The following is a 12,333-nucleotide window of genomic DNA, read 5'->3' on the forward strand; positions in this document are numbered from 1 at the left end:
ACAGATGTATATGCAGACAAAATGCCCATATGCATTTAATTTGAATTTAAGATATGTCATTAAGGAATGTGTTGGGAGAAATGACCTAAGTTTTCCCTCAGTAGCAAGAGTCGGAACGTGAAAGGGGCGTAACGGAGGAAAATGACCCGTGACTCACCTCCTTCCACCTGGGTACTGGGCTTTGCTACTCTCTGCCTAGGGCCTTGACAGGTCACCTTGTTGTTTATGGCACTTGTTCTCTGTAAAATGGCAAGGAGTGGTGTCCATGCTGTCTCCAGTAAGCCCTGTGTGGGGATCTTCAGCACTGGCTCATCGTCTCACAGACTTGCCCATACCCACATGGTTGCTTGTATTGCTGGGAACCCAGAGGGTCTGGCTTTAACTGTCAGGGCAGCTTAGAGTTTTCATTGTGGAAGATGAGAGCATGTGTTGGCCCTGCCCCCTGGCTGTGAAGTTGACTGGCATAGCCCCCACCTGGATCCTCAGCTGTGCTCCGTGCAAGGGTTGGCCAAGTACATCAGGTTGAGGTGTTCCTAGGTGCCCACCCGCAGTCTGAGCATGCTTCTGTTCCCAAGGCAACGCAATTCGGCACTGCAGTGGAGAGAAGGGCTGGCTTCCCCCAGAGCTCTTCAACTGCACCTCAGGCTCTTTTGTGGATCTCAAGGCCATGGTAGGTCACAGTCATTGCCTCTTGGGTATGTGCTAGAGGGGTTGCATTTGGGTCAGGTAAGGCTCCCCAGAGGCCATGGATCTGGAAGCAGATGGAGAAGGGGCAATCCTGGGGCTTCAGTGGCCAGGGGCCAGGCCCCCTCCCTTTACTCAGGTGAGTCAGGCTAGCTTCAAGTAAGTGGGTCTTCTGTCTTCTGGTTCTGGTTCTGTAGACACAGAGTCGTCACTGTCGCCAAACTCGGACATTGCTCCCACACACTCTTGCCCAGCAGGCCTGTCCTTTTCTTGCTGCCGTTTGTCAACTCGGGATCCTCACGGGTCTGGGATCTTTGAAGTACCCTCGAGGATACTACCAAGTAGAGAATGTGGCGGGAAGGGCCACAACAAATGAAATCCGCTTGCAAACATCGCCATTTCCTTTTTGTGCCAGAATGAGAAGCTGAGCCGAAATGAGACCAGGATGGATGGAGACAGGTCCCTGAGGCTGGCAAAGGCACTGAGGAACGCCACGCGGCACAATGGTACGCTCTTTGGCAATGATGTGCGCACGGCCTACCAGCTGTTGGTCCGCGTCCTGAAGCATGAGAGCCACCAGCAGGGCTTCGACTTGGCGGCCACTCGTGAGGCTGACTTCCATGAGGTAAGAGGAGGGTGACCCTCGTGCAGCGGGAGTTGTGGGGTCAGGAGCCGGGCTCAGCTGGTGAAGCATAGCATGGGGTCCTGTCAAGGCATCCCTTCGTTTGGGGTGTGAGAAAGCCTCGTTAGTGCTGTGACGAGGCAAGGGAGGACCACAGCCTCACAGCAGCAATGCTAACAGTTAGGGACCACTGAGCAGGCCCAGTGTTGTGAGTGGCGTGTATTTTAGCTATGTTCATTTTCCTACCACTTGACAGATAAGGAAACTGAGGCACATGGAGCTTAGGGTTTGCCCAAAGGCCCAGTTTGAGAATGGCAGAGCTTAGCTGATAGGTTCTTCAGCTTCCTACTGATGCCTCCTACCAAGGCCCTCTGCTCCGGGTCATCTAAGCCCCCACATCCCATACCATGCTGAACACTGTTTCACATAAACCCTGATGGGGTGGATATAGATGTGGGGCATCACCCCATAATTATGTCCGTATCTGGCCTCGCCACACTTCCATCCTCAGTGTAGTACACTGTGGTTCCCTTCCCTGGTTTAAAAATGAAGGGGCATCCCTGCCTGTTTTCGCCCTTAGTGTCTGGGGATGTCCCCTGCCCCCCACCCCCACCCCAGGAGCAGGGCACGCTCCCGGTAGAGTATCTGATGTTAATTTGTAGCCCTGCTTCCCTCCCTTCCCCTGGCAGGGTCCTCACACCCTCCTGCCAGTTCTGTCCTCTGATGTTGACTTATAGCCTTGCTCTCCTGGCCCAGCTCAGTCCTGGTCAGCTCATGGCTGTCTAGGAGATGGTTTGCTCCATCTCAGGACCAGGCATCTGAGGACAGAAGACTGAATACCATTTATCTGTCTGTCTGTCTGTCTGCCCAGGATGTTGTCCACACAGGCAGCGCCCTCCTGGCCCCGGCTACACAGGCAGCGTGGGAACAGATCCAGCGGAGTGAGGGGGGCGCCGCGCAGCTGCTCAGGCACTTCGAGGCGTACTTCAGCAATGTGGCACGGAATGTGAAAAGGACCTATCTGAGGCCCTTCGTCATCATCACCGCCAACATGAGTACGGACTGACCTGTGGGGGGGACCTGTGGAAGGCAAAAGCCCAGGGACTTGGGGGTCATTCTGTCCAGAAGCTGACCCCTAACAGTGAAGTGGGTGGGGATACAGCCTCCGCCCAGGCATTCTGTGGAAAAGTGAGCCACCAGCTCTGGCCTCTAGTTTCTTGTCTATAAAAACGGGAGAAGTTGCCCAACCCGAAAGACATCCACAATCGCCAATGTCATTCCTGGGGCCAAATATTTCTGTGGATGTTACCCTAGGGTCCTTGGAGTCCAGCCAACCTTTCAGACATCTGGGTTTGGGATTCCCCACAGTGCAGCCTGTCTGGGGACAATATCCCCCTTTCCCTGTTCACCACAGATGAAAGTCTATGTGTGAAAGGGACATGTGGGGATGGAGGTGCAGGCTTTCCCACCCTGGGCCAGACCCTAAGCAGCCAGTGCTACCAGCACACCCATGGCCCATGTTACCTCAAACGCTAGTACACACTGCTCTGGGCTTGGGAGTTTAACTGTCTTGATTCCTTCAAGCAGAGAAAGAGCCCCAGGTTGGTGAATCAGTTCCTAACCTGTCCAGACAAAGCTGGCAAGAAGTCCCCAAGTCCCGGGGATCTCCATCTCACAGAGTTACTCTAAGTAGGGATGGGGCTGGCAACATTGCTGATGTTGACCCTCTGAGATGCCCTACCCTACACCATAGGCTTTTCCTCCTGCCCCTCACTCCTCCTGCAGTGACTCAAAGGGTATTGTCCTAGCAGTGAGTTTTTTCTTGAGGTGTTCTTTTGAGACAGGGTCTCACTATGCACCTCAGGCCATCCTGGAACTCACTCTGTAGACCAGGTTGTCCTGGAACTCACAAATCCACCTGCCTCTGCCTCCTGTGTGCTGTGTTTAAAGGCATGCACCACTATGCTCAGCTTTTAGCAGGGAGTCTTACACAGGGCAGGATGGTATGAGGAGGCCCCTGGCACATACCGGCATGACTCTGCCTCTTTGTCAGAGTGGTGGTGGCGGCCAGCACCAGCTTGAGGTGCTTGGGGATAGCTTGACTCTGTGTCCTGTAGAGTGTTTCTACAGGGGCCTGTAGGTGTTTCTACAAGGCAGAGAGCAGACAGACAGGGTGAGCCCGTGCTACAGAGCTCCCTCAGTCAACTGGGTCTGTTTCACCAGCTCTGCCTCTGTCTGTCTCCACCACCTGGAAAGGCTGCTGGGATGGCACAGCCCGTGGAACAGAGCAGGACAGTACCTCTCGCGGCCATGTTGTGGCTGGTCTTGCCCCTCATGTTCCACCCCACCAGAGCCATGCAAGACAGGGCCAGGTGCCACCATAAAGAGCCAGAGGGCCACACTCTGCCTTGTGTGGCCCTCAGGTGTCCCGTTGTGTGACTTTGAGTAGGTTCCCTAGAGACCGTGGCTCCCGTTGAAACCGCAGTTATCATTTCCAAACTGGGGGTTCAAGAAAGCTCTGACATTTGGGGGTGAGTAAAGGAATTGTCCCAGTTCTTGCAGTTGACATCTTCGACAAGTTTAACTTCACCGGTGCCCAGGTGCCAAGGTTTGAGGACATTCGGGAAGAGTTTCCAAGGGAGTTGGCGTCCTCTGTGTCCTTCCCAGCTGACACCTTCAAACCACCTGAGAAAAAAGGTGAAGCCACCTAGAAGCCCCTTGTTGCCTTGGGTGTCTCCGTCCTTTCAGAGGGAGTGACCCTCTAAGAGTGTGAGTGTGCCCTGACAAGTCATGGAGCAAGCAGGTCTGAGTGATGTTCAGGCATTTTCAATAAATACTGTGAGAGGTTCTCACGGATGTAGGACCGAGCTGAGAACAGGCCCTATCTTCCACGTGTTTTGTTCACGGCTGACTACAGAAGTGATTATGTTGTGAGCTTAAGAGTATTAGCTATGAGTGTCTCTTGCATGCAAGTGTGTATTTATTCTATCTATGCATGGGTGTATATATTCCTGATGTGCATATGTGTGGTATTCTGTGTCTATACATGTATATGTTGTGTATATATTCAGTATGTATATGTGCGTGTTAATATGTTAATATGTGTGTGCATATGTGTGTATAGCCAGTATGTGTATATGTGCATATATTAATGTTCATATATGTGTATGTTCGGAATGTTTGTATTTGTGTATATGTTAGTGTGCATATGTGTGTGTATTCAGTATGTTTATTTATACACATATTAATATGCATATATATGTACACACATGTTTGTATTCCAGGTGTGCATGTATATATGTGTACATGTGTATAATCTGTGTGCATATGTTTATATCCTGTGTGTACATATATTCCATGTGCATGTGTGTATGCATGTGAACATTCTATGTATTCACAAAAACAATATGTATTGCCTACATGGTGCATAGGTCCACTGTTCTTATGTGTGTGTGCATGTGTCTGTCCCTTAGCATTGTTAACTAGAAGAGGACTCTGTCTCTGCGACACTGTCTCGTCACCTATCTGCTTCTGAGGCATGGCTCAGGGAAACCCAGTTTGCCATGGAACACTCCCATGGAAGGAGTCCCATACTGTCCTGTCCCTAATTCCACATAGCCCTGCGAGTGGCATTTTATTGATTGTGCCAAGTCTGAAAGCTGCTAAAACACTAGGGTTGGCTGGCACAGTACCACACTCCCCGGTGGTTAGGCAGCGTATTGTCTGATAGGTCGGCTGTTAGGACGGAGACGGACTCAGGCAGGGAGTAGGCCCATCCCTTCCACACCCAACCCAGAGAACATGACATCTCTCTCCCTGTCCTCTCCCTCACCAAGCCCAGGTGCTGGGTCAGCCAGACCCACACCAGAATCACCCTCATCGTGGCTGCTTCTGCAAGTTGCAAGACACTGTAGGCTTGGGCACCCCAAATATGTGCTTATGTGTGGGGTCTATACATGGCCTCTCTCATGTCCAGTTGAAAAATGTCTGCATTTAGCATGAAGTTAGAAAGCACAGGGCACAGAACCCATGTGTGTGCAGAAGGCCCCTGTCTCCTTTAGCACTGCTCTGAGTGGATCCAAAGAGTAAGACTCCAGCCACCTGCCACATGACATTGAAACTTTAAACACCCCGTCTGGAGGCGTCTGTTAAACACCCTGTCTGCTACATTCCCAGTGTAGCTCAGCCTCCCCAGCCCTTCCTCTTGTTGATAGGAAACTAGCCACTGGTCACTAACAACGCCAACCCAGTGGCCACTGTGCTGCTTCCTGTCTGTAAATTTGGACAGTCTGTGGACACGTCTTCATATCTGTGTGCTGATCTTTTAACTCATACCCAAAGGTAGAACCACTGGGCCATGGGCTACTAATGTGTGGCTTTTGAGGAGACTCCATGTTAGTTCCCATCTGCCAATTTTATTTGTTTGTTTGTTTATTTGGTTTTCCAAGTCAAAGTTTCTCTATATAACAGTCCTGCTGTCCTCGAACTTGCTCTGTAGATCAGGCTGGCCTTGAACTCACAGAGATTCGCCTGACTCTGCCTCCCAAGTGCTGGAATTAAAGGCGTGCACCACCACCACCCGGCTCCATCTGTCAGTTTTAAGAGTGTAGAAACTTTGGTGGCCCAGGATTCTGCCCTGAGTCTTCATACTCTGTTCTCGCATTGCAGAAGGCCCCATGGTGAGGCCGGCCGGCCGGAGGACGGCACCACAGACAGCACAACCGGAACCCAGGGCTGAGAGAGAAACCTCATTCAGCAGACAGAGGAGACACCCCGATGAACCCGGCCAGTTTGCTGTTGCCCTGGTCATCATCTACCGGACCCTGGGTCAGCTGCTGCCTGAACACTATGACCCCGACCACCGCAGCCTCCGGTGAGACCTGGGTGCAGGGACCTTGAGGGGACCCATTTCCCCAGCACCCCGAGTCTTCCATGAGTCAAAGTCCTAATCACCCGCTGTCATCCCCAATAACATTACGCCGTGACCCTGGCCTGTAGTGACTGCCAAGGAGAGGTCCTGTGCCTGCCATGGTGCTGTGCCCTGGGATGGTGCATGTCCTCTGCCTCAGTTCATCCTTGGCACTTATGCCCACATGTTCCTTTGTTTACACAACCGTGTGCCTCTGGGGGCTCTATTCTGTCCCCCCACACCACACCCAGAGGCTGTCATGGGTGATAGATACCCTATAGGTGCATCTGCCCTCTGCTGGCCCAGTTCCGAGGGCCGGCCAGCCAGTGTGCTGGACAGTGTGTGTTGCCCCAGAACAGAAGGCTGCACACAGGCCATGTTTCTCAGCTGCTGTAGCTTGTGGGCGCTTCCTTGTTTCCCATTCCTTGTTTTTGCTTCACGCTTAGAGATGGCTGACTGGGTTCCCAGGCTGTGGTCACTTAACCAGATTCCCTGTGTGGCCATGCTACTCCTCCCAGTGTCACCTGGGCCACGTCATGGCATCCAACATCTTGCAGAGACACACCTGCTCTGCAAAGTTTCTAAAGCCCCCTTCCCCTAGAAGTGACAAGTCTCCCTGTACTTTTTTGTTTGTTTGTTTGTTTTTTTGTTTTTCGAGACAGGATTTCTCTGTGTAATTGGCTGTCCTGGAACTCACTTTGTAGAGCAGACTGGCCTTGAACTCACAGAGGCCTGCCCCTGCCTCCCGAGTGCTGGGATTAAAGGCGTGCACCACACACGGCCGGCTCTTCTCCCTGTACTCTTGAGAATACCGGCAGTGCAGCCCGGACCCTCCCGAGGGCGCTGCTGTGATCTGTGTCCACGGCCTGTGTTGCAGTTGGTCAATTGACCAAGTCCTCATAGTGTCTGGGCTCAGGTTCTCACAGAATGTGAATTAATCATGTTTATCCCTATAATCGTCCCTCTCTGTCACAGACTGCCTAACCGGCCCGTCATCAACACCCCGGTAGTGAGTGCTATGGTGTACAGTGAGGGGACCCCACTCCCCAGCTCTCTGCAGAGGCCCATCCTGGTGGAGTTTGCCCTGTTGGAGACCGAGGAGCGGAGCAAGCCTGTCTGTGTATTCTGGAACCACTCCCTTGAGTAAGTGGGTCCCCCAGAGTCTGCAAACAACCTCTTCTGTGGGAGCCCTGTGTTTGGACAGGAGGGCCTTGCTGAGTTCAGAAGGTTCAGCTGGCAGAAGGAAGGCTATGTTTTCTGGTCTCTTACTCCCCTTCCAGGGCTTAACAAGATGGGAGGCTTCCCCCATTTTGCCTCTAAGAGTGTCAATGTGTGCCCACATGTGTGTGCGCATACACATGTGTGAGCACATAAATCCGTGTGCATGTTGAGGAATTACTCATATTCTCATGGAAAAATATAGACTTACACACACATACTCCACAAGAATGTGCACACATAATATAGACATGATCCATGTGCAACAATACATAGATCCGTGCATGCATACACATGCAGGAATACGTAGGGCGTGTACACAGCTGCACACATAATACTCAGAAACAGGTATGCACACCCAAGGCTCCCTCAAGGAGGCCGTGGCTGAGATGGGCTGCTCACCTGTAGAACATCTGGCTCACCTGTAGAACATCTGGCTCACCTGTAGAACATCTGCGATATGGTGGTCCACATGAGCACCCATTTCTCTGCCAGGCAAGGCCCCTTGCAGGATATGGGACTCAGAAATGGACATGTGCAGGGAAGTGGTGGTGTTGGTCCCAGGCTGTCCCCTGCCAGCAGGGTTTGTTTGGCCTGTTTCTGGAGTCATCAGAGATAACTCCAAGAATGACCAGATTCATGATGTATCGCACCCTCAATCAAGGAAGGGAGGTGGTTGATTTTAAAAGATGTAAGATGCTATTTCCCTGTACCTATGTGACACTGGATTCCATCTGTGGCTGAAGCCAATGAGATCATCACATTTGTCTTTTTAGCAGCAGTGGGAGATGCCAGACCTTCACTTCCTTGCCTCGCTCTTTGGCCTCATTGTGGTCACCCTTCCATAGAGGGACTCGGGGTGGAATGGGGAAGTGCTGGAATAGCCCCGGTCTCCAGGCTTGGCTCACGGTCTAAAATGAAAAGCATCAGTGTTTTTCTTCATCACGGGGAGCCAAAACCCAAGCCCTCTCTGCATGTCTAAAGCTGGGCCTGGATGTTGTCATCTGTAAGCTCCTACCACAGGGACATTTCCCACCTCACGGTCCCCCAGGATTGAACAGAGAGCTGTGCTACCACATGAGTCTGTGCTGGGTGTCAGGCACATGCTCGGGCAAGATCATTCGTCTTCTCTGTCCAAAGGCCATTTACAAGTGAGCTCATTGAGTCTGGGGCATAATAGATCTTGGGCTCACAAAGGGGAGAGTGAAGGGAAGCGTTGGTGTCTGCTGTGTGGGCCCCATGGCGGCCAGGCATGGCTGTCTGTCCCCGGCTATTTGTTTGAATAATGGCAATTAGCAGGGGCTCTAGTGATCTGCCCCCTGCTTTATGTCGCTGCCATTATCCCCTGAACTTGAGCGCTCCTGGCAAAGTGCGGCAACCGTCACACCCCATTTTACAGATGAGTAAACTGAGGATCAGAGGGATTATAGGACTTTCCCAGAGCCGCAGAGGGCAGGGCCCTCGTAACAACTTGTTATTTGGGGCTTTCCGTCAGTGAAACAGCAACACTAATTGGACCCTGGCTTCCAGGCAGCTCCTGTAAAACATTGTGAAATGTGAACATGAAAGTGGACAATGGAGAGAGATGTTTATTGCTGAGGCCATTGAGGCTCCCAGTATGGCTGGTGAACAAAGAGGCTGCCTCAGCCTTGGCGGCTGCCTCTGGACACAGGGTCTGTTCTCTTTGGAGTTTTCTGTATCTGGCATATAACCTTTGAACTTGAGAGGCTCTCACGAGAGCCCAGACCAGCTATGAAAGGTAAAGGAAAGGTTTCACACAGTGCCAAGTGGCTGTGAGGGCTATGTCCTTCGTGACAGTGGCCATGGCCCTCCTCTTCAGTGTGATGAAGAAGGGGAAAAGGTTTGGCCTAGAAGCTGACAGTGAGGTGGTGGGACTCGGCACCCCTTGGGTGGATGTTCTCTGCTCTTGGCCATTCCTTCCCAACCAGATCCAGTGATGTCAGGACAGCCTCAGAGACCCTAGGGCTGGGTGAAGACAGCTCCTGGGCTACCTCAGTGGTAGATGGAACAGACTCACCCGTTTCTCTCTTCTCCACAGCATCGGTGGGACTGGAGGGTGGTCAGCTAAGGGCTGTGAGCTACTCTCAAGGAACCGGACCCACGTCACATGCCAGTGTAGCCGCTCGGCCAGCTGCGCGGTGCTCATGGACATTTCCAGGCGTGAGGTGGGCATTTCACCACTACCCACCCCCTCAGCAAGCCTGGGGACTAATCCATATGGCAACTGGAATGGCCTGGTCCCTAACCCATCCCCCCAAGGCCCTCATATCATTGTGGGTTGAGCAAACCAAATGTGCCCACTGAAAGTTGTGTTCTACCAACTGTTTGAAGAGGCCTGTGAGAAAACCTTGAAGGGGTGTTAGGGGCCAGCAAGATGTCTCGGTAGCTAAAGGTGCCTGATGACCTGAGTTCCACCCCCAGGGCCCACATTGTGGAAGGAGAGAACCAGCTCCTGCCAATTGTCCTCTGACCTCCACATAGCATTGTGGCATGCATTTGAGCACATGCACACAAACGTACATACATAAATGCAATTTTTTAAAAGGGAAAGTTAAAATTTTTAAAAGGGAAACAGGACATGGCCTGTAATCCCAACACTCAGGAGTTTAAGCAGAAGATTGCTGTGAGTTCAAGGTCAACCAGCAACAGAGTGAGACCCTGTTTAAACAAATGAGTAAACAAAAAAGTTTTCAAAGAGCCCAGACTATAAAGACACTAGCTGTAAAGGTGTTAGATGGTGTCTTACGGTTTCTATCGCGGTGATGAAACACCACAGCCAAATGAACTTGGGGAAGAAAGGGTTTATTTGGCTTACAGTTCCCTACCACAGTCCATCATCATAGGAAGTTGGGACAGGAACTCTAGGCAGGAACCTAGAGGCTGGAGCTGAAGCAGAGGCCATGGAGGAGTTTTGCTTACTGGCCTGCTCAGCCTGCTTTCTTATAGAACCCAGGACTAGCAGCCCAGGGGTAGTACCACCCACAGTGGGCTGGGTCCTTCTGCATAAATCATTAATCAAGAAAATGCCCAACAGACTTGCCTACAGGCATCTTATGGAGGCATTTACTGAATTAAGGTTTTTCTCTTCCCAGATCTGTCTAGGTTTTTGTCAACTTGACAGAAATCCACTAGTACAGTGGTAAAACCTAACCTCAAGCTCAGAAGTTTCTAGAATGTTACCTCTTCTCAGGGCAGGGTCCTCCAGCCATTCTGGACTGGGCTGCTTCTGCACCCACTTTGATGTCTCTCAGGCCACACACTGCCCCCCAGGAACAAAAGTGTGAGGAGAGGAAGCCACTGACAGGGAGAGGATGATACCTTTGGTATCTTCAGCAGCTTGAGAATGTGAGCTGGCCATTGTGGTGTGATTGACGCCTGGGGTAGTAGGCTCTGAGCAGCCATGGTACACAGCTCTGTCACCGCCGCCTGGAAGGTGCTGGATAACCTGTACCCAAAATGCCAAAACTCTCTAGTCACACTAAGCATATGCCTGGAGACTCAGAATGGTCCATCTCATGTATATTTTACGTTAGGCACCCTCGGTTGCCACAGGCTGTATGCTGGGGATGAGAAGGAAGAACCAGCTGCAGGATTCTATGGCCAAAGATGACCGTCTAGGCCCCAAGTTACTAGAGCTGAAGTTCCAGGCTGTCTAGTCAGGATACCGAGGGAGCTTAGACTGTCCCAGCTTCATTCGTCCGTGCCTACCTTGTGCTCATTCTCCTCGTGGGTTCCGTCTGAGGACCACGTGAAATAATGCAGCCATGGAGAGGTGACAGGCTCCTACCATGTATTACGTAGCAGCGGAAGGTACTATATCACAAGTTGCTCAGTCTCCTTGTAAAGCGTCTGCTGTGACTGTTGGCTGAGTTGGGTTGGGTTTGAGGGGGGCAGTGCTACTGGAGACATGTGGGGTTTGCACAAACTGAGTCCGCTTGGCAGATCGCCAGTTTAGGATTAGAATGACTGTCTTGGTCACTCCTAATAGTGGGATTTATGTAGGAGGGTTTTTGTGTGTGTGTGTGTGTTTTTTTTTTTTTTTTTTTTTTTCTTCAAGACTGGGTTTCTCTGTGTAGTTTTGGTGCCTGTCCTGGATCTCACTCTGTAGACCAGGATGGCCTCGAACTCACAGAGATCCGCCTGGCTCTGCCTCTCGAGTACTGGGATTAAAGGTGTGTGCCATCCCCACCCGGCTATGTAGGAAGGTTTTTAAAAAAAATTTTTTTGGGGGGGCGGGGGGGGGGGGCGGGGGGGCGGGGAAGTAGTCTCATTATGTAGACCAGATTAGCCTCCAACTCACAGAAGTCTATCTGCCTCTTGAGGACTGAGATTAAATGTGTAGGCCACACTGGCTAAAGTATATAACACATGGGTGGGTAGCATTAGTATATCCCCGTGTTGGTAGCTGTTGCCACCACCGATCCATCCCCAGAGTTCCCTCAGCATCCCAAACTAGTTATCTGGTCCCCTGCCAGCCTGTGATATCTGACGCCCATCACTGTGTTTTGTCTGTCTCCTCACTTCTCTTTAACCAACCCACCTGCAGCATGGGGAGGTTCTGCCCCTGAAGATCATCACCTATGCCGCCCTGTCCTTGTCCCTGGTGGCCCTCCTGGTGGCCTTCGTCCTGCTCTCCCTTGTCCGGACACTGCGCTCCAACCTGCACAGCATTCACAAGAACCTCATTGGGGCACTGTTCTTCTCCCAGCTCATCTTCATGGTCGGGATCAACCAGACCGAGAACCCGGTGAGACACCCCCCACCCCCACCCCCAAGCCTGCCACAGGAACTAAGGGTTGTCACTCAGGCATGCTGTCACCTGGGTGTGCTCTCAGTCGTTCTGGAGCAGTGGAAGAGTCCTACCTGCCTTGTGAGGGCA

General features: G+C 51.8%; 1 protein-coding gene across 1 annotated transcript in view; it reads left to right on the forward strand.

Annotated features, from left to right (window-relative positions):
- Celsr1 (cadherin EGF LAG seven-pass G-type receptor 1) overlaps positions 1 to 12,333 on the forward strand; it is a 140,064-nt gene that overhangs the window by 111,684 nt on the left and 16,047 nt on the right. The window contains exons 17-24 of the mRNA XM_059247997.1: positions 576 to 670; positions 1,100 to 1,309; positions 2,178 to 2,361; positions 3,860 to 4,003; positions 5,975 to 6,179; positions 7,191 to 7,358; positions 9,493 to 9,619; positions 12,001 to 12,201. Of these exons, the coding sequence (XP_059103980.1) occupies positions 576 to 670; positions 1,100 to 1,309; positions 2,178 to 2,361; positions 3,860 to 4,003; positions 5,975 to 6,179; positions 7,191 to 7,358; positions 9,493 to 9,619; positions 12,001 to 12,201 (1,334 nt within the window). The remainder of the gene's footprint in view (positions 1 to 575; positions 671 to 1,099; positions 1,310 to 2,177; positions 2,362 to 3,859; positions 4,004 to 5,974; positions 6,180 to 7,190; positions 7,359 to 9,492; positions 9,620 to 12,000; positions 12,202 to 12,333) is intronic.

The sequence above is a fragment of the Peromyscus eremicus genome, chromosome 20 (genome assembly GCF_949786415.1).
Source record: "Peromyscus eremicus chromosome 20, PerEre_H2_v1, whole genome shotgun sequence".
NCBI classification, from domain to species: Eukaryota; Metazoa; Chordata; class Mammalia; order Rodentia; family Cricetidae; genus Peromyscus; species Peromyscus eremicus.